At 43.6% G+C, this 24,362-nt stretch overlaps 3 protein-coding genes across 52 annotated transcripts in view; 1 reads left to right on the forward strand and 2 right to left on the reverse strand.

Annotated features, from left to right (window-relative positions):
- LOC127045875 (5-beta-cholestane-3-alpha,7-alpha-diol 12-alpha-hydroxylase) overlaps positions 1–24,362 on the reverse strand; it is a 331,656-nt gene that overhangs the window by 270,155 nt on the left and 37,139 nt on the right. The window lies entirely within an intron of this gene.
- Positions 1–24,362, forward strand: part of OBSCN (obscurin, cytoskeletal calmodulin and titin-interacting RhoGEF) — a 301,886-nt gene that overhangs the window by 259,553 nt on the left and 17,971 nt on the right. For all 50 annotated transcript variants that reach the window (XM_050942340.1, XM_050942350.1, XM_050942329.1 and 47 more), the window contains 13 exons: positions 524–660; positions 1,014–1,126; positions 2,697–2,865; positions 3,242–3,323; positions 6,295–6,495; positions 8,318–8,378; positions 10,264–10,341; positions 10,482–10,654; positions 11,611–11,637; positions 12,250–12,402; positions 13,832–13,877; positions 14,627–14,704; positions 18,560–21,761. In XM_050942340.1, the coding sequence (XP_050798297.1) occupies positions 524–660; positions 1,014–1,126; positions 2,697–2,865; positions 3,242–3,323; positions 6,295–6,495; positions 8,318–8,378; positions 10,264–10,341; positions 10,482–10,654; positions 11,611–11,637; positions 12,250–12,402; positions 13,832–13,877; positions 14,627–14,704; positions 18,560–21,761 (4,520 nt within the window). The remainder of the gene's footprint in view (positions 1–523; positions 661–1,013; positions 1,127–2,696; positions 2,866–3,241; positions 3,324–6,294; positions 6,496–8,317; positions 8,379–10,263; positions 10,342–10,481; positions 10,655–11,610; positions 11,638–12,249; positions 12,403–13,831; positions 13,878–14,626; positions 14,705–18,559; positions 21,762–24,362) is intronic.
- Positions 23,537–24,362, reverse strand: part of LOC127045923 (uncharacterized) — a 40,808-nt gene continuing 39,982 nt past the window's right edge. Inside the window, exon 7 of the mRNA XM_050942811.1 lies at positions 23,537–23,761. The gene's annotated coding sequence lies outside the window, so the exon portion shown is untranslated. The remainder of the gene's footprint in view (positions 23,762–24,362) is intronic.

Here is a 24,362-nt window from a genome sequence, read left to right on the forward strand (position 1 = left end):
GGGTCCGCTGGTCCCACGGCAGGTCTGCTGGTCCCGCGTCTTTGGCGGACCTCCCACAGGCAAGCCGCCGAAGGCAGCCTGCCTGCCTCCCTCGCAGTGACCAGCAGAGCGCCCCCAGTGGCTTGCCACCCCAAGCACGCGCTTGGCATGCTGGTACCTGGAGCCGTCCCTGATTGCAGCGAGAACAGAGCAGCTAGAGTTTCAAAACACATTTATGTTGTAGCTGATTATGTTTGTGCCAAGGACAAAACAAAGCAGGGTTTTTCTCTGCCATAATTTATATCCTAAAATGTCCATGATCTGTGGATAATGGTAGCACCACTTGACTCTGATTACAATTATTCTATACTCCAGCTGGTGGGGATGTCTTTTAACATGTCATTATGAGAGTGAGTCAGTGAATGTGAGGCATCTGAGGATGCTGTGGTCTGGTCTGTTTAAGTTGCATTGTAGGCCCTGCTTATTATTGTCTGAGGTGAAGACTGTCTGGGTAATGACTCTGCCTCTTGGTTTATGTGACAAGAACATCAGCAGTCACGGAGGGAGCAGACTGGTGTAGAAGAGAAGGGGCAGACGTGGTCTGGGATGTCCAGAGTCAAATTTATATTGAGACCACAGAAAGAACCTGCGTTTATAAAACAGAGGAGAAGAGCCCAGCAAGTAAGAAATTGCATCGTTTTACCCTTCTGTCTCAGTTCCCATGGTCGTCTCATTGTTTTGCCAAGGGCTGCAAATTTATCACAATATTTGGTGGCTTTCTTAAAGCTCCAGCTCAGGTGAGCTTGAAAACTGGAAGCCTAAAGGGTCAAAAGCCAATAAAAAGAAGTGCAGATGTATTATTTTTTAAACCTCGTGGTTTTTAAGCCAATCACATGGCTTTGGGGGCCTCTTGGGTTGGCAATACTTTGAGCAGCTTACACAACGTAATCGTAACTCCCGCTTGCTGATCCCCAGCTTGATCCTAACATAACTGAGCTCTCTTTTAAGCAGTGTAAACCCTTTTGTCTCCCCAGGCCCGCCATTTATGCAAGTGACCATTGAGGATGTGCAGGTTCAGTCTGGGGAGCTTGCCAAATTTCATGCAGTTATTGAAGGAAATCCCCAGCCTACTATTGCATGGTATAAGGTAGGTAGAAGATATTTCCCATAGCGGATGAGTGCCACAGAAAGGAATGGTGTGAAGAGAAATTAACAAATAACGGAGAAGTTAGAAAACAATTGGCCATAAGGGACTTTTTTCCCAGCCATAATAGGCTCAAATAGCCTCCTGTATTTATCATTGGGCCGAGAATGGCTGGTCTTATTTGCAGGCAAAGTGATGAACCTCCAAGGTTAAAACGTCTGATTGTTAAGTCAATTAAGGAATAATACAAATATAGGGACATAGAAATTGCCGGGCTGGGTCAGACCAGTGCTCCATCTCATCTAGTACAGCTGCTTCAGAGGAAGATGCAAGACACACAGTGGGACTGGGCAATTATGGAATAACCTGGCCATAGAGGAGGCTTCTTCCTAGCTCCTGTGAGTCAGAAGTGGGCTTGTAAAGGTCATTGCTATTAACTGAGAATGAACCAGTAGTACAAAACAGGAAACGTCTTCCCATTGTCACGGAGATACAGCTGACATTGCTGGACTATGGCTGACAGGCTTCCAGAAGACTCACACAACAGCAGATTTTTACTGTGTTAATGATAATAATTTATACATCTACTGCACCCTTCATCTTGGGATCTCAAGAACTTTGCAGTTATTAATTAAGGCTCACAGCACCCCTAGGAATCAGGTAAAAAGAATCCCCATTTTACAAATGGGAAAAGAGACACAGGGAGATTAAGAAGTTTGCCCAAGAGAACAAAGGAAGCCAGTGTCAGAATAAGAAATAGAACATAGGAGTCTTGATTCCTAATCCTCTACTCTAACCACTAAACCCCTGCTTATCCTGACTTTTTGGTCTTGAAATTGAGCTGGAAATCTCACACAAAAAGCCTGTATTATAAGACTTCCATTACTATTTGGTAATGAATGGACAATACTGAGATCTCCACTTTTTTTGTGGTATTTCTGCTTTTGGTCTTGGCTAAAACCAAGAAGTTGGGAGTTTTAAAACAAGGTTTCAGATTTAGATTTTTAGGCAAAGGTTTGAGTTCATTCTTATTTTATCTGCACTGGGTTTACTCTGTCCAAGTTGCTATTGAAAACAGAGTATCAGTACCAGGGCATAGAAAATTTTCTCTGGAATATAAACAACTTCTATATTCTAAGTGCACAGTAGATCTCCATTTTAACTACTGTTGTTCTACCTAAATCGGTGATACTCAGACTAAGGCTTTCCAGCCGCAAGAGGCTCTTTAATGTGTCTCCTGCAGCTCTTTGCAGCACATGATATTAAAACACTGTGTGATTTAATTATAGCCAATCTAAGTTATTGACCAATCAGGATGCTTTTAGTATGTTATTAACCGATTAATTTATCAACTTGCACTAAATTATTAACTTATTTCCTTTGAGAATAAAATATATATCTATGAGAGAGAATAAATGAAACAATGAATTCACACTAGTATGGCTCTTTTGGGTAATGTTGATCGCTAATTTGGCTCCTGAGGTCTGAGTATCACTGATCTAAACCCTTGCAGTGTACCAGTACCTATTTCACCCTGACACTTTAATACTGAAGTAGTGTCACATTTTTCCAGGATAATTCCTTGTTGACTGACAGCAACAGGATCCATCAAGTGAAAGAAGACACAACATACTGTTTGATCCTGGACAAAGCTGCCCCAGAAGATGGTGGCATCTATACCTGCATTGCCAAAAATGCAGGAGGGGAGGTCTTGTGCAAAGCAGAGCTCGTTGTACATGAGGGTAACTTCATTTCTTAGGTTTGATGTATTGGCTCCCCATGGCCATATGGCCACATCCACAATTGTGGGGTGCTGACTTGTGTCTGATGCTTAGGCTTCTGGGGGCATATTCCAGGGTTATTAGCACCTCGCTAGCTGGAGCCACTCTAAGACTTGGTTTGTGGTGTACTGTCTAGATATGCTATTTACACCAGCTGAGAATCTGGGCCCCTATGTTTATGGTGCCAAACACCTTCAATAGCCTAATTCTAAACAGAAGCTTAGAAAAATGGATCATATTATTTCCCGCAGAACATTGTCAGCATGATTGTTTTGCATGTTATGCCATGGCCGTGTTGTCTGAACACTGCTACTAACTTTTTCTTTGGTTTCCAAAGCCAAGAAAGACCAAGTGACCAAGAAACAGAGCACCCGAAGAAAACTCCATTCCTTCTATGAAGTGAAGCAGGAGATAGGAAGGTAAGTGTGATTTTTCACTTTTAAAACATCCTTGCAGGAGAATATATAAATGCCTGTCTGATCTCTTTTAAGATGTAGAGAACTATTGATCTAAAGTCGGCAGGCTCCACAAACTCTAAGGAAGGGGGCTTCTATCCCTGCTATCTGGCCAGAGCATGGAACCAGGACTACTGCACTCCTGAAGAAGTTGTATCCCTCACTTGACCATGAAGAGGGTCTCCAAGACATGGACGTTTGAGGGCATATGCAGTAAAAAGGGAGGACACATTCCATTGCAGTTGAAGTATACCAGATTAGGAGCAGCTTGGGTATCTCACTCCTCATGTATCAGAGGGGTAGCTGTGTTAGTCTGGATCTGTAAAAGCAGCAAAGAATCCTGTGGCACCTTATAGACTAACAGACGTTTTGGAGCATGAGCTTTCGTGGGTGAATACCCACTTCGTCAGATGCATGTGGTGGAAATTTCCAGGGGCAGGTATATCTGATTTGTGTCCTTTTTATCCTTTTCCGTAGCGACTTTCCAGTTTGGCCGATGTACATAGCAGAGGGGCATTGCTGGCATATGATGGCGTATATTACATTGGTGGACGTGCAGGTGAATGAACCGGTGAATACCCGCATGAGGAAATAAGGAAACAGATCAACAGAGCCAGACGTGTACCCAGAAGCCTCCTACTGCAAGACAAACCCAAGAAAGAAACCAACAGGACTCCACTGGCCATCACATACAGTCCCCAGCTAAAACCTCTCCAATGCATCATCAGGGATCTACAACCCATCCTGGACAATAATCCCTCACTTTCACAGGCCTTGGGTGGCAGGCCAGTCCTCGCCCACAGGCAACCTGCCAACCTGAAACATATTCTCACCAGTAACTGCACACTGCACCATAGTAACTTTAGCTCAGGAACCAATTCATGCAACAAACCTCGATGCCAGCTCTGCCCACATATCTACACCAGCGACACCATCACAGGACCTAACCAGATCAGCCACACCATCACCGGTTCATTCACCTGCACGTCCACCAATGTAATATACGCCATCATATGCCAGCAATGCCCCTCTGCTATGTACATCGGCCAAACTGGACAGTCGCTACGGAAAAGGATAAACGGACACAAATCAGATATTAGGAATGGCAATATACAAAAACCTGTAGGAGAACACTTCAACCTCCCTGGCCACACTATAGCAGACCTTAAGGTGGCCATCCTGCAGCAAAAAAACTTCAGGACCAGACTTCAAAGAGAAACTGCTGAGCTTCAGTTCATCTGCAAATTTGACACCATCAGCTCAGGATTAAACAAAGACTGTGAATGGCTTGCCAATTACAAAACCAGTTTCTCTTCCCTTGGTTTTCACCCCTCAACTGCTAGAACAGGGCCTCATCCTCCCTGACTGAACTACCTCATTATCTCTAGCTTGCCGGCATATATATACCTGCCCCTGGAAATTTCCACCACATGCATCCGACGAAGTGGGTATTCACCCATGAAAGCTCATGCTCCAAAACGTCTGTTAGTCTATAAGGTGCCACAGGATTCTTTGCTGCTTTCACTCCTCATGGCGTCCCGGTGGAAAGGGGAGGGGGGGGACAGCTTTTCTTCAAGGGGCAAGGGGGAAATGGGGTAGCCAGTTCGTGAAGCAGTATTAATCCTAGTCTTGTGACAGGGAAGGTGTTTCCCTTCCACTCACAGGAAAATTCGCATAATGCAGCTAATGGGAGAAATGAAGCAGAATACATGATGGTGTGAGGAGCTGTGAAACCTGAGTGTGGGGTGACCACCTAACTTCTGAGAGGAGGCCTGAGTGAATTGTGGAGGCCTTCCTGACACATTCTGCGCACCACCCCAGGCTATCACCTATTTTGTTATTCACATCTTGTTTTATTCATTCCTATTTTTAGTTAAGCATCCAGGCTGCATTCAGGTTTGGCACAAGTGGGCAGAGTTCTCGTTGACTTTCTTCTCTTGCTGAGCCCACTTATGCCAGGACTTAATTTGACCCACCTTTTCTTTTTGCCCACTTTGCAATACAGTAGTTAGTATGGTAAAAACCATGGCTGAAATCCTAGTCCCGATGCAGTCAATGACAAAACTCCCATTGACTTCAGTGGAGTCAGGATTTCACTCCATGTCTTTGGTATTGTGGGATCCCAGTGGTTTCCACAAGTGAAGTATAAGTTCACTGCTCTGCATTTTTCCTTCACTTCTATGCATGCAACTGCATTGGATTTCACTTGAATACCATTGACTTCAGTGGGTTTATACCCAAGTAACTGAGGGCAGAACAGTGCCCAGTTTTGTAAAGTTTTGACATGTCTAAAGCATGGGAGTTGATGGGATTGTCATCCCTGCTCCATGTGGCAGGGTGTTCCCTGAGATTTTTAATAAAGGGTGGAAGGGACAATAAAACACTCTCAGTGTGTACCCCAAAGTTGGGTGAAGTATTACTGTGTAGAGAAAACAGCGTTGATAGGCCAAATTCTGCCTTTGGTCACACCCGTGCAATTCCACTGACTTGCTTTGACACTTGTGCAACCCTGTTAAGTTCAGTGGGGCTGTACAGCTATAATGGAGGGCAGAATTTTGTCCCAAATACGTTATTTTGGCATTATCTTGGTGTGGCAGACCCGTGAATGTGTACCTACAGACACCATGTCTGTCCACCAAGAGTGAACCTGGCGCCTGCAGCACATGCCCCTAACACTGGAACTGAAGGTGTAACTGTTAACTGGCAGTGAATAGCAGGCTGTTCAGTTTTGGGGGGGTAGTCAGCAGAGGGAAACATGATCTCACACACAATAAAGTCAGATCATTACATTAGGCTGAGTTTATGGTGAATGTGGAGGGGAGGCTTTGAGAGAGGATTGCATGGGGGTAGACAATGAATGCAAGCGTCATGAATCTGACATACAGGATGATGCAGGGCAAAACCTCAATGTGGTATATTTCTTGATTATGTACAGGGGCTCTTTCAGCTTTGTGAAACGGGTTGTGCATAAAGGGAACAGAGTATCCTGTGCTGCCAAGTTCATACCTCTGCGAAGCAAAACGAGAACCCAGTCCTATCAAGAGAGAGACATCCTAGCCACGCTCTCCCATGATAAAATCGCCCAGCTGCTGGATGAATTTGAAACAAGGAAAACCTTGGTTCTGATTTTGGAGTTGTATCCTTTTCTTCCCTTCTTTTTCTCAGATAATGCTGGGAGGGCCAGTTAAGGGAAACCCATGTCAATATGAATATAGCCATTTATATTTTTCATCTGAGATAAAGGGACATATTTGCACAACATAAACATATTAAAGATTGTAAGCTGCCCAGATACAATGGGAATGGGGGCCATATAAGTACAAAGGATGGGTGGATTCACAATAAAAAAAGCTGTTTTAGAAAAATACTTCTTGCACTAATTGATTATATCGTGCCAAAGCACTTTACTGAAATATGTGAAAGCTGAGGTTCCTGCCCCAATGGGATTATAGCCTAGATGGACAGTATGCAAGCACAGAGGAAAGATGGTGAGGAGCAACCAACCAACATGTCTAATCGGAGAATTTTAACACAAAGCAGCTTGTTAATTCCATGGGTTTCATTTAATTTTTAAGGAACAAAGATTTTCAGTGGTTCAATTTACCATTTCCCATAGGAGGACTGCCCTAGCTCCTTCTGGACTGGAGGTTTTTTATGTAAGCAGAGTCAGGATGAGCGCTACCCTGACAGCTGGTGGTGAACTGTAGAGAGTGTGGAAAGAATTTCAGGAATTGCATTGGCATCCACCCCGCTCTTAGCATAACCCCACAGCAGCTTGGGATGGTGATTTTAACAGCTCTGGGATCCCCAATTTCTTTGTTATTGGGGCAGGAAAAAAAACCCAACCCCAGGTATGTTTGGCAATGTCCTTTTCCCCTTAGGGTCTTAAGTCCAATCACCCCAAAGTCCAACAACCCAAAAGTCTCTGGTCAGTGCCACCCCAGAATTCAAGAGTTTATCTGCAGAGTGTTACCCCCCTCAGCCTGGGTGGAAAGGGGAGGGAAGTCCACACTGGGTGTTAAGGGGCACCTTACCTGGGCCAGGGCCAACTGCTCCGCCTCTCCATGGAGTTCTGCTGCAGCCTTCACCATGACCAGCTCCACCACACCAGCTGTGCCACTCCTCCAGCTGTCCCTGCAAACCGCTTCACTCCGCTCACTGTTCCAGGGGCTGCTCCAACACGCTGCAAACTGCTGTGCTCTGCCAGCCACTTAACAATAGGTCTTCAGGCTCCCCCACTAGTTAACACAGCCCTCCATGATCTCAATTCAGCTCTTTCAGCTCTTAGTAGGGGAGCCCTGGTGCTGGTGCACCATTGGCCCAACATGAATTCAGCTCAGCAGTCTCTAGATAGACTCCTAACAGAATTAAAAATTAGCTCTACTCTTTAACATTGGAGAGAGGAGGATGTGCAATTGGTGTTCCAGGCCCTCAAAAGGGAGGGGTAGGCACACATGCGCACACACACACCAGTCCCCAACCTCTCTCAATTCTTGGGGTTTTGGAACCCATGTCCCATGTTTAGCAAGTACCACCCAACTGAGGTTGAGTCATTTCTGTCACAAAGCAGCCTCACAGCTCCCCATTCACACAATCAGGGTGACAAACTTTTTTTTCCTGCCCCAATAACAAAGAAAGTAGGGATCCCAGAGCTGTGAAAATCACCATCCCAAGCTGCTGTGGGGTTATGCTAAGTGGGGGTGGATGCCAATGCAATTCCTGAAATTCTTTCCACACTCTCTACAATTCACCACCAGCTGTCAGGGTAGCGCTCATCCTGACTTTTATAACAGACCTTCAGACAATTCCTGGCAAAGAGAGAGGATTTAACATCACCAAGGATATGCTGCCCTCTGGGATCTGTTCTTTTTTATTATCAAAGATTGTATTTGTTGCAGAATGCTAGTAAATGATGATAATAAACCAATGGTCTTTGTGTTCCTTAATGTACTTGCTAGGTGCTCCAGTGAGGAGCTCTTGGACCGTTTATTCAGGAAGAGTGTTGTTACTGAAGCAGAGGTACCAATTTCTTCTCATTTTACAATTTCAAAGTACGATAGATGCACTCCAAAATTCATTCTGGTTCTACAGAATATGGCCGTTTTATTTATACTATCCATTTTGAATATAGGAACTATCTCAGAAACATGTGATATCCATCAAGCCAGAGTGAATTAAGTACCCACCCTGAAACCTGCATTCCCAGCGATAGCTTCTCAACAGAATAAAATGAGAAGCCGAGGGCTTTTGATGATAAACATGTGCTCAGCTAAATTTTATATTTCCTTGTTAGACCCAAGAACATATTGTCTCCGTAACACTACCACTTTCCCACACCACAACTTCTATCATGTAGCTTTCATGTGTTTTGACATGTGTAATAATTTCATGTTCACTAGGGATTGTTTTTTTCTTTACCTCCTGGTGCTCCTCAAGCCAAGAACTGAGATGGTATCCTCTGAATTTTTACAGTCCATTCTAGCTCAAAATATAAAAACCCCGTAGTCTGTCTTGTTCTGGAACACAAGTCTCCTACATTTCAATGGCTGCTTTTATTTTTCTCAGGTCTTAGAGGAAACATCAGATAAAACTGTAGAGGCAAGGCTAAACTACCTTGTCACTGGGCCTGGATATTAAATCCCCACCCATAGCGAAATTTTACTCGTATTAGGATCTGTGCCTGGTCTAAAAAATGGCTTTCTAACGCTACTTAAAAATGTATTTTCCCGGTCTACCAAACCAAACTAACTGTGTTAGATAAGGGCCTGTGATGTAATGTTGAAATCTGAATTGGAATTTCCCCCAAAGTTTGGGGGTGTTCATATCCCCTGTTAAGTGCATCTCTGTTTGTAAAGCTCAGGCTTCCGAATATCTGGAAAACTCTGGTGTGGAAGGGACCATTTAGGGTATGTCTGTGCAGCCCATGCCAGCAAGCCCCCAAGCCTTGATCAAGAAACTTGTAAGCCTAGGAAATGGGGATTGGCTTCAGAGCCCACGATCCAAAAGGAGCTGCAACTACAAAGTGCTGGCTACACAGCTATTTTTAGAGCTAGTATGAGCCCTGTAGCCCAACCTGTGCTGGGAGGCTTGTTGCAATGGGCTGTGTAGACATACCCTTAGCTGCTGTGTCTGAATTCCATGTTCTAATGTTTAGTTCCCCGTAGGTTTCACATAAAATAGTCTCACTTTAAAAGTGTATTCCTTTTTGTAGAGGTGGTACCATTAGAGCTGGTTGGAAGTTTTTTCACTAGATATCTCCATTTCTCAGATCTAGAATGGAATTTCACTGGTGGGGATAGGTCCATATCCAGGTCCCACTCCAGAATTGCCAGTAGATGAGAGGTTAGGACACTGATCTGCAATGTGGAAGGCTGAGGTTCATGTACTCTCTCTGAGTACCATAATCATAGAATATCAGGGTTGGAAGGGACCTCAGGAGGTCATCTTGTCTAACCCCCTGCTAAAAGCAGGACCAATCCCCAGACAGATTTTTGCCCCAGATCCCTAAATGGCCCCCTCAAGGTTTGAACTCATAACCCTGGGTTTAGCAATCCAGTGCTCAAACCATTGAGCTATCCCTCCCCCTTCATTGGGTTTTTGGCTCTTCTGGGGTGGCTGGAGCTTTCTCTCATATGGCTTGTGGGGTTTTTTTTGTGAAAAATTTCAAAAAGTGTCATTTTTAATCTGCACTGGAAGGAAAACAACTTTTGAAACCCAGAAACTTTTCACAAAATGGAATTGTTTTCCAGTCAGCCTTAACAATTGGTTCAAGCTGTATTCCCCATATTACTTACAAAGAATATTTCTGGAATTGGTAATCCCTCTGAAATGTGAATTAAAATTTTAAGTAGACCCACCGTACTATTCAAATGAAAATATTTTGTAACTGATTTTGATTTTTAAGGTCAAATTATACATCAAGCAACTTTTGGAAGGACTCAGCTATCTCCATGACCATAATGTACTTCACTTGGATATTAAGGTAACCCGCAAAGGAAAATCCACCTTATCTTAGCCATTATAGCTTGTAAGTCAGGAGACTGATGTGCTTTAGTCAGACTATATATTAAAGATTTACTTATTTTTGCAAATAAACTTTCTCCATGTTTTCTGATTCATTAGCCTCCAAATATCCTGATGGTTTATCCTGAAAGAGAAGACATTAAGATCTGTGACTTCGGGTTCGCTCAAAAGATAAATCCATCTGAGCCTCAGTACAGCAAATACGGGTCTCCAGAGTTTGTCTCCCCAGAAATTATCTCTCAGTCACCGGTATCAAAAGCATCTGATATTTGGTAAATTGTCGCTTTTAAAAAAGTTATAGCACCAAACAACATAACTTTGGGGCGTCAGGGTGAATTGATTGATACATTGAGAACATGTACTGTAGAGGGTTAAACACATTTCAAACATGTATGTATTTTAATTTTGCTGTGGAAGGGCCTTATCTTGTGAGTTGCTAAGCATCCTCAGTTCTGCTGAAGTTGTGGTGTAGTACTGAATGTCTGATATGTAGAAATATCCAGTGTTGATCATATACAAAATATTTCCAATGCAACATCTAGCTAATTGCTTGAAGAGGTAAGGAAATTGGGCTTGTAATCTATTTATGCAGTATAAAGAAGCATTGTTTTTTTTTAAAAGGATGGTAGGGGAATTTCTACCAGTGCTTTTCTGCAGAACTGGTACAATGACAGAGACAACATAGAGTTAAAAATGAAAGTTGAGCAATTTAGAGGATAAGGGGCTTGAGCCAGAATGTTAAGAACTCTGATTTTTCTCTGTTTTTGATAAAATGTATTAAACGCTAATGGGAAACTATACAACAAAATCTGTGTTTAAGAGACATCCGGTAGGTAGTCCAGCAAAGCCAGGGAATGCCAGAATTGACATTCCTGATACATTTACAGTAAAAAAATAATAAATAAAAATTAACACATTTCTTCTTTATTCATAATAAAGAAAAAAAAATGCACACAAACCTAATTTTTTAAAAATCCTTCCTGTCACCTTTAAATAAATTGTGCAGAATTGTTTCCTGTGCTTGGGTTTAAAAGAAAAATCAGGACTAATGCAAAAAGGAACAGTTAGAATTTGCTTTTAAAAAGCTAATCCTTACAGGGCAGGTAAAGAGGATCCTATTGTACAGTTATTTGGATTATTGTCACTTGAAATGAAGGAAGCTATATGGTGAGGTAGGGGGAGAAACAAGAACATCTGTCTGATATAAGTATGTTTCTTTTCTTCTCAGGGCTGCTGGAGTCATCAGCTATTTAAGGTAAACAATCTGCTTTAAGGGTCCTATTTAGCTTTCCTTAATCCTGACTCAGGTAAAACTTCCAATGACTTTAGTAGGAGTTTTGAGTGAGTAAAGAGTGAGGCTGTGATGATTGTTAAGTAGTAATTTATTTAATGTGTATGTTACCAACAGCATGCTAAGCACTTTCAGTTCTAAAGATGATGTCCCTGTTCCAAAGAGCTGACAGCTTCTATGAATATTATAGTCAGTAACTGTCTGTTCATAGCTTTGGGTTAAGTATTTCATACAATCTTATGAACACATATTTTGGCCTTCCCTAATGTAAAAGCATGGGTCCACGTTTACATAGCTAAGTTGCAACGGCGGTTTTGAAAATCAAACCTTTAATTTTTCTGTTCTTCAGATGCCTTATCTGTAAAATGGGGATCAATAATTTTGCAAAGTGCTTTGCAAACCTTGGCTGGATGTTATCAAAGTGCAAATATTATTACTTGTGCTGTGTGTCTCTCATTTTGAATCTGCCTCCCATTTTAAAAGCTTTGTCATGCATTTGTGCTTTTGGAGGGTTGAGCAGCAATCAAATTCTGACAAATCATGTCTCCTTTTATTTTATAATGTTAATACAATAAGCTTAACCTGCAAGTCTCCATTTGCTGGGGAAAATGACAGAGCAACCCTTCTAAATATCCAGAATGGGACAGTTTCATGGACTATCCCTGACTTTGTTCACCTAAGTGAAGAAGCGAAAGATTTTATCAGACAGATCTTACAGCTCTCACCTGAGTGAGTACATTTCGATTGTTTTCCAAAAATATTGTACCAGATGTTTGTGGGATGAGCTGCCAATTCTCAGCCAATCAGACCTACCTTTGCTGTGAGAAGTACAAAAGTTGGACAAGTTGGTATGGTCAGTTAGTATATCAGCCTTTCACCTCTGAAGGCAGCTGGGTTCAAATCCATATTTATATAGTCACCAGAAAACTACCCTGAAGAGTTTATAATCGAAAGATAAGAATGTGTATATCGAGTGAGCAATGTGTCTTGATGTTATTACACAGGTGGGTGTTCAGAAATTGTTTGAAAGAGAAGCTGGTTACTATGGTGACGACGGCAATATAAGAACCTAAATAGAATAGCATACCACGTTAATTAGGTTGTTCTGGAACGCAGCTAAATAATAATAATGTTCCAAGCATGAGAGAAGACTAGAAACTGGGAGCTTCATTTTCTGCTCTGCATGACTGGTGCCTCCATAGTTTAGGCTTATCCCGAACAGGGCCAGTCAGAGGAGGGCCAGGAGGGCCATTTAACCTGGGCCTCAAGCTCAAAGGAGGCTTCATATTTAGACACTTGTTAATTTTTTGGCATTTGATAAGTTTTGCAACTTGTTTTTATGCAAAATGTGACACACACTCTCAGCTTAGAGCTGCACATTTAAGCAAATAAGAGACGTGATTTGGTAAAAGACATACTTTTTTTGCAAAGAAAAAGGTTAGAAAAGCATTTGTTAAATAAAAAAACCCTTCAAATTATGTCTCACGCTTTTTTTGGTGCCTTATTTTGTTTTCATGTGTCATCATTTTTTATTTTTATTATGGTGAGGGACCTCAAAAGCTGGAAGTGGCCCAGGCCTCTCTGGACTTCTGAGAGGGCCTGATCCCAAATAGCTACCAGTGTGGAAGACTAACCACTGTTAAAAGCGCCCTCTGTGACCTGTAATGCAGCCTTCCTTATTAGAAACAAGTCAGTCATTTCTGTTTTGGCAAAGACTGAACTGCAGAGACTTGAGTCAGGTGCAGTGTAAACCCATGAAACGCGGCCTTCCCCTTTGGTATCATGAAGGAAGGCAGTGCAGGCCCTGTAGAATGCTGTGGTAACTTCCATGGTCCCTGACTTGAGGGACCTGCGGGAAGTCTGAGCATTGGGAAACATACTATAGGTTGAAAGAGAAGACGTGTTTTACTGTTTAGGAGAAAAAAATGGCTTAAAAGGGATCATTCTGGTTGGCTGTTTGGCTTTACTGCCCCATAACAGAACCTGGCTGGTAAAGGGCATTGTTGCTGGTATTGTTTAAAGTGACTTCCAGCTCAGCTGTCTTAAGGCCCTAGCTAGAGAGCCATCTGGGTGGCACTTGATCTGCAAGGAAGCTACATCCCTTTGAGTTTGTCATGCTGATGATGACAGCTGAAATGTGTATCTCTTCTATCATCAGAGCCAGACCTAGTGCTTTGGAATGTCTCTCACATGACTGGTTCTTGGTAAGTTTATTTGGATTTTACCCAATCTCTCTCCCAGTCAGCTAGCAACTGTGTTTCTCTCTATGGGTATAGCTACACTTGAAATTTCAAAGCGCTGCCGCTGCAGCGCTTTGAAGTGTGAGTGTGGTCGGAGCGCTCTCTCCCAGCGCTGCACGTAAACCACATCCTCTACGGGTGTAGCTTGCAGCACTGGGAGCCGCGCTCCCAGCGCTGCGGCACTGATTACACTGAGGCTTTACAGCGCTGTATCTTGCAGCGCTCAGGGGGGTGTTTTTTCACACCCCTGAGGGCGAAAGTTGCAGCGCTGTAAAGTGCCAGTGTAGCCAAGGCCTAGAGGCTAAGCGCCCTGTGACCCTGGGTTTGGAACCTGCAGTCCTTGATACTGTGTCTGTGTATATATATGATGAGGGCCTGATTCTGGTCTCACTGGAAATTTGTTCAAAATGTCTTCAGATTGGTCCACAATGGGAGACAGAGCCAACACTAAATAAGGATTTCAAGATTTGGCCAATTGCAGTTAAACAACAGGACTCTTCCTTGAATTAAAATATGCTGTGTCCCCTGGAGAGTGAAATCTAACCAGGATTATAGGAAGGGGTTTCCTACAATAGCAGAGGACTGGATTTGATGACCCAGGAGGCCTCTTTTAGTCCTATATATTTGTGTTTCCAAATCTTAACAAATGCCATTGAAAGTGTCATTGAGATTTTGTGACCAGTGTTTTTTTCCCTCATTCTTCTTTTTTACAGCGTAATCTCCCGCTAGAAGAAGCTCATTTTATTAACACAAAACAGCTGAAGTTCATTGTGGCTCGAAGCAAGTGGCAGGTCAGCAGACCTCAGTCTATTTTGCTCTTTCTGTCTAGCTATTTTTTTTAAAAGGTCTCTTCGAGACTGCAGCACAAGTGCCAGGTGTGCAGCCGAGGTCTCTTTGGTGTGCCTCTGAGAAAGGAATACAGTCACAGGGAAAAGGTGACAAAAGGATGTGGCAAAAATAAGGTATCCAGGCTGAAAAAATACAGGTCTTCCAGCTCTCACCAGAGTTCTGCCTTCTGTGGCATGATCCAGCCCATGGCACTGAAAGAGGGAAGCCGCTTCCGGACAATGAGTAAAGACACTGAGTCACCAATGACTTCTGAATGTTAGATGACTTGTCTCGTAATCTACAAAAAGACTTTCTGTGCTTTGATGCACAAAATGAGGGGGAGGGATAGCTCAGTGGTTTGAGCATTGGCTTGCTAAACCCAGCGTGGTGAGTTCAGTTCTAGAGGGGGCCACTTTGGGATCTGGGGCACAAATCAGTACTTGGTCCTGCTAGTAAAGGCAGGAGGCTGGACTCAATGACCTTTCAAGGTCTCTTCCAGTTCTAGGAGATCGATATATCTCCTCTTATTATTAATTACTCTATACCAAAGACCAAGAGTGAAATCCCCATACAAACATCCATGGGAGTTTTGCCACTGATTTCATTGAAGCCAGGATTTTACCTCAACAATTTGGATACCTGTATTTTAGTGACAGGTTTCAGAGTCTGTATCAGCAAAAAAAACCAAGGAGTCCTTAGGCACCTAAGGGCAGGTCCAGACTAGAGCTTTAAATCGATTTTAAGAGCTCTAAATTGATTTAAAGCTGTAACCGTCCACACTACAGAGTGCATAAAATCGATTTTAAGGGTCCCTAAAATCGATTTTGGAACTCCATCTAAATGAGAGGAGTAACCCCAAAATCGATTTCTTAAAATCGATTTTATGATAGTGTGGACGGACATCGAAGTTAATGGCCTCCGGGACATATCCCACAGTGCTCTAGTGGCCGCTCTACACAGGTAAAGGTACTCTTCTGCTGGCCAGGTAAACAGGAAAAGCCCCGGGAACTTTGAAATTCCATTTCCTGCTTGCACAGCGTGGTTTGCTCTCGCGTTCCCCGAACCACCCAGCAAACCGCAGGGAAGGAGACCTGCTTGTTCGGGGAACGCGAGAGCAAACCGGGGAAGGAGACCAGCTTCGCCGCGGTTTGCTCTCGCGTTCCCCGAACCACCCAGCAAACTGCAGGGAAGGAGACCTGCTTGTTCGGGGAACGCGAGAGCAAACCGGGGAAGGAGACCAGCTTCACCGCGGTTTGCTCTCGCGTTCCCCGAACCACCCAGCAAACTGCAGGGAAGGAGACCTGCTTGTTTGGGGAACGCGAGAGCAAACCGGGGAAGGAGACCAGCTTCGCCGCGGTTTGCTCTCGCGTTCCCCGAACCACCCAGCAAACCGCTGGGAAGGAGACCTGCTTGTTCGGGGAACGCGAGAGCAAACCGGGGAAGGAGACCAGCTTCGCCGCGGTTTGCTCTCGCGTTCCCCGAACCACCCAGCAAACCGCAGGGAAGGAGACCTGCTTGTTCGGGGAACGCGAGAGCAAACCGGGGAAGGAGACCAGCTTCGCCGCGGTTTGCTCTCGCGTTCCCCGAACCACCCAGCAAACCGCAGGGAAGGAGGCCTGCTTGTTCGGGGAACGTGAGAGCAAACCGGGGAAGGAGACCAGCTTCGCCGCGGTTTGCTCTCGCGTTCCCCGAACCACCCAGCAAACCGCAGGGAAGGAGACCTGCTTGTTCGGGGAACGCGAGAGCAAACCGGGGAAGGAGACCAGCTTCGCCGCGGTTTGCTCTCGCGTTCCCCGAACCACCCAGCGCGAACTGACTGTATGCCGTTTACAGGAAGGGCGGGGGTGAAGCTGTACCCAGAACCACCCAGGACGGGGACTTTGATCCCATCATGCACTGGGCTAGTAACCCATAATTCCAAAGGGCAGGGACCCGTGCAGGAACTGTGGGATAGGTACCCAGAGTGCAACGCTCAAGCAAAAGATGGACGCCAGGGAAAATGGACGCTCAACATCGATGTAAGTACCTCTAGTGTGGATGCACAAAATCGATTTTATAAAACCTGCTTTATAAAATCGATTTTAAGCACATTGATTTTAGGCTGTAGTCTGGACGTGGGCTTAGAGACTGAGGCCACGTCTACACTACAGCATAAAATCGAAATTACTAAAACCGGTTTTATAAAACCGATATTATAAAATCGATTTTATGCGTCCACACTAGGGCACATTAATTCAGTGGTGTGCGTCCATGGTCCTAGGCTACCATCGATTTCCGGAGCGGTGCACTCTGGGTAGCTACATTAAAGGAATGAGACCAATAACTTCGATTTCCATCCACACTTACCCTAAATCGATATAGTAATATCGATTTTAGGGTTACTCCTCTCATTGGGGAGGAGTACAGAAATCGATTTTAAGAGCCCTTAAAATCGATTTAAAGTGCCTTGTAGTGTGGACAGGTACAGAGTTAAATCGATTTAACGCTGTTTAAATCGATTTAACTGTGTAGTGTGGACCAACCATAAGGCTACGTCTACACTACAGCATAAAATCGAAATAACTAAAACTGGTTTTATAAAACTGATATTATAAAATCGATTTTATGCATCCACACTAGGGCACATTAATTCAGTGGTGTGCGTCCATGGTCCGAGGCTAGCGTCGATTTCTGGAGCGGTGCACTGTGGGTAGGTACTGTAAAATGATGAGGCCAATAACTTCAATTTCCATCCACACTAACTCTAAATCGATATAGTAATATCGATTTTAGCGTTACTCCTGTCGTTAGGGAGGAGTACAGAAATCAATTTTAAGAGCCCTTAAAATCGATTTAAAGTGTGTTGTAGTGTGGACGGGTACAGCGTTAAATCGATTTAACTGCGTAGTGTGGACCAGGCCAAACAAAAGTATTTGGGCATAAGCTTTAGTGGGCTAGAACCCACATTCTGAAGATTGATGTGAGGATGGGGTTGGGACTCAGGAACGTCTGATTGCTGATCTCCTCTCTGAGTCTGAGGCATTCTGCCAGTAGGAGCAAGTTCTTTACCTCCTAGCCTCACTTATTCCTTTTGCATAAATTGAATAACGCTGCCTATCTCCAGGGTATGTTGTGATAAGCTCATTAGCTGCTATGTGTAAAGCACCTTGTAGATGAAAAGTACTATGTGGGTGCTTATTATTGTTAGCGGAAACCTCTGATAATCGGTCTTTGAACTTTGGGCCATTCCCCATGCCCCTTTGTGTTATATAACACATGTGGAATATGGGAATTTACATGTATTTAAATGTTTTATTCAGTTTAAGGTCTACAATCAATAGCGATACAGAAACAAAAGCGTTCCCAAAGAAACAATGAAGTACATAATAACATAATGGAGCACACGGGGATCCGGCGTCTCTGCTGATATACGTCAGTGGAGCTCTACTGATTACAGTGGAGTTACACCATTTTACTTCACCTAAGGCTCTGGCCTAATATGTTTAATTAAGAAACTCATTGAAACAATAGAAATAAGGGACCTATGGCTAAATCCCCTGCACTGCTTTGAAAATATCAACCAGCAGCCTGCTTCTCCACCCACACAGGTGTAAGTTAGCAATACCTCCACTGAACTCAGTGAATGAGAGGAGAGTTCAGCCCGGAATGAATCTGTCAAAACATATTGTATAGAAAGAAATCATGCCAATGTGCTGTGCAGCTCTTATGTGTGTTATGTTTCTGAGGATATATAGTGTAATTCTTGCTGTGCATGTTTGTACAACTCTCATCACGACGTTGCTTTTTGGTTATGTTATATATTTTTTTTCCTTTTTCAGCGTTCTCTCATGTGCTATAAATCTATACTGGTAATGAGATCCATTCCAGAAATCCTACAGAGAACTCACAAAAACACATCGCTGGGCATCTCCCGACACCTGGTTGAAGAAAGTAGTTCTTCCACTACTACTGGCTCCTCTTCAGACAATGAGAATGCATCCTTCCCCAGGAGAAGGCACTTTGGCTCCACACCAGAACTTCACTTGTCTGTGTTTGATGCACCGAGTTATCAAGAACCTCCAAGTTATGCATCAGAAGAGAAACATTCCAAGGTCTTGGTGCCTCCAGTAAAACCCACGAGACGGAAGTATGCTTTAGTGAAAAGTGAGCTGAGTGATAAGTCACCTACAGAAAGCAAAGTACTAATGGCAGATGACTTTGCTCAGAAAGCAGAGGCTGTCAGCTCAGAACTCAAAGATGAAAGAGCAGATCAGTCCCAAGAGAGTGATGCAGAGCAGCCTTCATTGGCGAAGGCAGCCACCTTAGATACATTGGATTTGGCACTGCCAAAAGAAAAAACAGGCACATTATTACCTGACAAAGACAGAATCGTAAAGGCTGGAGATACAATGGAGAAACCACCTTTGTGTGTCCCCAGAGAGAGTGTAATTAAAAGCACATTCTACAGCCAAGCGTCCGAGGCTCCTACACGTCTACCTGTCTCACCAGGCAGAGACTACAGGAGTCACCTTGACAGAACAAGAAGGGCCTTCAGGAAATCAGGGTATTTAAAGATACCCTTGAGTGGTCTACGGGAACCCCTTCTAGAACAGTTTGAATTGAAAGAAGAGGAGGAGGAGGAAGAAGAAGGAATGTCTGGTGATGAAGTATATGGAAAAAGCAGAGAAGGTGTGACAGGCCCTCTGATGAAATCGGCTTCCTTTGATGCTGCTAGGAAACCGTCACGTCACACCTTCCAGGTGTCAAGCAGAAGCCGTTCATTGGATGATTACAGACTAAGAGCCATAAGTTTAGCCAAGGAGCAAGACATTCTGGAAGAAGACTGTGATATAACTTCACAGGGGAGTTATGCGGGACTAGTTAATCAGCATGGAATATCTACTGACTCTGGCAAGGTTTGGCCTGAGGAGCACTCGATGGAGGAGGACTCAAGGAAAGGTAGTTCAGAAGAACAGCCAGTCCCTTCTGCACAGTGTGGTGATGAAGGATGCCAGGGTCTAGCTGCTCAACCACAGAAGATCCCAGTGTCAGCCCACCAAGGTGAAAGTGAGGGGCATTTACATCAAAAGACAAAACTTTCCATTGACATTGATGTGGAGCCATCTGGTCTGGAAGGTGAAAGCCTGATTCTAACTGCTCAGCACCCGGACACAGCCCCAGTGTTGGCTCACACATGTGAAAGTGAGGAGCATTTAAAGCTTTCGCCAAAGCCTAGTGGTGCAGAGTTCACACTTCTACAGGGTGAAAGCTCCATTTTGATTGTTCCTGAATCAGAGAGAGCCCCAATATCAGCCCAGAAGAGTGAAAGAAGAGAACATGCACATCAGCAGCTAAAACCTTCTGTTCACAGTGCTACAGAGTCTGCTGATCTACAGGGTGAAAGTCCAATTATCCTAGAGACTGCCCAAATTCCAGCTTATAAGGGTGAAAGCCCAAGTATTTTAACAGCTCCACAACCAGAAACTGCTCCACTTTCAGTCTGCCAGGGTGAAACCCAGGGAAGCTTACATCAGAAGCTTTCTGATTACTTGGGCACAGCCTCCACTGTTCTGGAGGGCAAACATCCAATGAGACTAACACCACCACCAGAAAGTGCCCCAGTTTCAGACTCAGACTGTGACCGTGAAAGGCAGGAACATTCCTGTCAGGTGCCTTCTGTTTACATTAAGGTGGAGTCTGCTGTTCTCCAGGGCGAAAGCCTATTTATTCTCACAATTCCACAACGAGAAACTGCCTCACTTCCAGTCTATGAGAGTGACAGCCAGGAACAGTCACCTCAGGAGCCTTCAGTTTGCAGTGAGGTGAAATCTGCGGACTCAGAGAGTGAAAACCTAGCTATTCTAGAGACTTCCTCTGTTTCACTTGGTGAGGGTGAAAGCCAGAAACATTCACATAAGAAGCCTTCTGTTTACAGCAAGGCAGAGTCTGCTGTCCTGGAGGATTTGGTTGAAGAGATGGTTTGTCTGTCTGAAGATATGAATGTTTTGGCAAAGTCCGTTTCTACTCAAGAGGGATGTGAAAAGCATTTCTCCCCTCCAAAAGAGATGTTCTACCAAGGTCCAGCTGACCACGCAGCCGCCGGACATCCCACTCATTTTGTGTCACAGAGTAAAAGAGATGAGGGCATTTACCGGGCTGATCTTGCAGAATCAGCTGCACCAATTCCTGCAGCGGAAGATAAGTTGAGTATGCCAGCCCTGTTGAGTGTAGTCACTGAGGAGGAAAAGGTGGCTTCTCATGAATGTGAACATCTAGAGGATTTAGCAATCAAAAGCACTAGTTCCAGCAAAGCAAGCATATCCCCGTCTGATAATTCAGGTTCTGGAAAAAGATCTAGTCATAGCTCTGATTGCAAGGAACCTGACAAACACTCTGAAGTTTCCTTAGTGAAGATTAAAGACCTCTCAGAAGAGATGCCTAGCACTAGCAGTGGGACTTCAAAATTTGATATATCTGAGGTAGAGCCTGCATATTTGAACCTGTCAGATCTCTACGACATTGTATATTTTCCATTTGAATTTATGAATGTCAAGAAGCCGCCACCCAAACCAACCAGTAAAAGATTTATGCCCTTCAGTGAAAAGGTAAAATTACCTCCTGCAACTAAAGAACATTTGCATCAGTATAAAAGACTGTGCATTAGAGAGGACATTAAATCCCCTGCAGATAACTCACAAGATACCACGACAGGGGAAAACAGACAAAACCTACTGAACATTTCCGAAGATGTAAGGCAACCCCTTCAAAGGCTGGCGAAAGGTTCCGAGCCACCAATGGGGAAAGGAGCTGAGGGCCATGTGACAATTGAATCCCAGCCAATGTATGGCTTCCAAAAGGACTCAGGTGGTAAGCAGAGAAGCTCCACACACAGCAGATCAGGACTCTTTAAACCCTATGGCAGATCACACTCAATGGAGCAGTCAGTAGAGCAGACTCTGAAGAAGAAAGTAAAAGCTTCTGTTGCCCATATTTCAAGAATCCTAAAAGGAAAGCCAGCCCCTGAACCAGAGCAAAGGGAAGGTAAAAATCTCACAGCGGGTGTAAATGGGCCTAACAGAATAATTGGGCTCTGTTACCCCTTCTCTCTCCTCTTTCCCCTCCACACTTCTTATATTCATCAGTTTATACATTTGACTTGTGTGCAATAATCAAGTGCAGATGCAATTTAAAAGCTAGGTTTAAGCATGAAATAGCATCAGCCGCTCCACTTACCTAAAGGAGTAATCCTCCATATCCTGATCCCAGTGGCAAAATACCCAGGGACATCAACAGGAATAGGATCCAGCTGTACTGTCTAGTGGAGTTCCCTCCATCCTCTGTGGCTTAGTGTTTTATTTCAGTATAATATTTAGTATTGTCTCCTAGCCCTGAATGTAAAACATGGGGCACAATTCTGAACTTAGTGATGGTGATGTAAATGAGGAGTGACTACACTGAAGTCAGCGGAATTACTCCAGATTTATACCTATATCAATGAAACCAGAATCCGGAGACTAGAATCTGTCTATACTCTCGATTTTCCGGCACCTAGGTTGTGCCAAATAATGTGTCTTTCTGACACAGGTCATCTGCCCAAATACAGTTTAGTATCATCCTAGCCCCAGGACCTTTTATTAAACTTGCCATGACTTTTGGTATTAACTGACAATTCATTACTAAGAACCCCATGGCATTTTTACTGCTAAACTAATCACATGAACCACAGATAATAGACTGTAATTATATGCTGCAATTAAAATGTCATTAATTTAGTAGACTGGCTTCTACCATTAAATTCTTGGAAACAGGCATTGAGAAGGAGGGAAGTGAGTATAAAAAGAGAAAGAGAGTCTCTAAATGGGGCTGCAGGATATTAAAACAGAAAATCAGGACTTCATTGATCCATCCATCCGTTCCCTTCATTCTGAGAACATGAGCTCCCAGTTCAATGCTGTGGCTAAAAGAGCTAATGCCATGCCATGGGGAGAGGGATAGCTCAGTGGTTTGAGCATTGGCCTGCTAAACCCAGGGTTGTAAGTTCAATCCTTGAGGGATTTGAGGCAAAAATCTGTCTGGGGATTGGCCCTGCTTTGAGCAGGGGGGTTGGACTAGATGACCTCCTGAGGTCCCTTCCAATCCTGATATTCTGTGATCCCAGGATGCAGAGACAGAGAAATCTTGAGTAGGAGTAGAGAGGTTATTTTATATCTGTTTGGCACTGCTGCGATTGCTGCTGGAATACTGTGTCCAGTTCTGGTACCCGCAATTCAAGCAGCATGTTCATAAATTGGAGAGGGTTCAGAGAAGAGCCATAAGGATGCTTAAAGGATTAGCAAACATTCCTTATAGTGATAGACTCAAGGAACTCAATCTATTTAGCTTAACAAAGAGAAGGTTAAGGGGTGGCTTGATCATAGTCTATAAGTACCTACCTGGGGAGCAAATATTTAATAAATGGGCTCTTCAGTCTAGCAGAGAGAGAGAGAGAGAGAGAGAGAGAGAAAGTGATTCAATGTCTGGAAGTTGAAGCTAGACAAATTCAGAGTGGAGATAAAACATATATTTTTAAAATTGGGAGTAATTAACCATTGGAACAACACACAAAGGGTCATGGTGGATTCTCAATCACTAACCTTTTTAAATCAAAACTGGATGTTTTCTAAAAGATCTGCTCTATTAATTATTTTGGGGAAGTTCTTATGGCCTGTATTATACTGGAGGTCAGATCAAATGATCACAATGGTCTGTTTTGGCCTTAGAATCTATGAAATTATCAAGCCTCAAAACAAAGGAGAAAGGTACCTTTATGGCATGAGTTAGCAGTTAGTTTTATTGTGAAATATCACAGAGGAATATAATTGCACCAGGCTAGTATCTGAGAAGCTGAGAGGGATGTAGCTTGCATGATTCCTAAGAATTGTGTAGAGGAAAACCTTGGTAATTTACACACGCTAGCTGGAATTCCAGTTCTCTTTGTTCCATCTTTGCCACAACTCCATCACCTTGCGGGGCTTTCAGATGCTTTAAGTAAAGGTCTTGACCTGAAATGCAAAACCATTGTTTTTGGTGGAAAAAATAACTGCCATGATTTCCAGAGCTTTTTTAGATTAACACTTTTCAGAACAAAATGGCATTTAATGTTAAATATCCTTTTGCAGAATATATGTCTACAAATCTAGGCCCAAATCCAGTTTTCCTTACTCAGGCAAGACTGCCGTTGAAACCGATGGAAGGTTTGTTTGGTTGTGGACTACAGGACAAGAATACCATAAATGCCACAAAAATTATGTTTCTAAAGAAGGGATTCAGAGGGACCTGATGTGCCTTTTCATCTGTGAATTGTTTAGGAGCTTTTAAATCGCACAGTATTTTGGAAGTGGCAAGGTGGTGGTCAGGTGCCACTCAGAATGTTCCTCCAAGCTGGGTAGGGTAAATTCAGGACTTAAATAAGCATAGTCATAGGAGTTTCTAGTTCCTTCATTGGACTTCATGAACATTCAGACCTTCAGTAGCCCCTCTTGGCTCTTTTAGCTTGTTCTCTAGTTCAGCTAGAAGGCTAACATTAATTGTCTCCTGAGACGTTTAGCAAGGCTATAGGGAGGAAACTTTCGCTATTGCTGCGTATAGTATAGCTGATGACAG

This window comes from Gopherus flavomarginatus, chromosome 2 (assembly GCF_025201925.1).
Source record: "Gopherus flavomarginatus isolate rGopFla2 chromosome 2, rGopFla2.mat.asm, whole genome shotgun sequence".
Classification (NCBI taxonomy): Eukaryota; Metazoa; Chordata; order Testudines; family Testudinidae; genus Gopherus; species Gopherus flavomarginatus.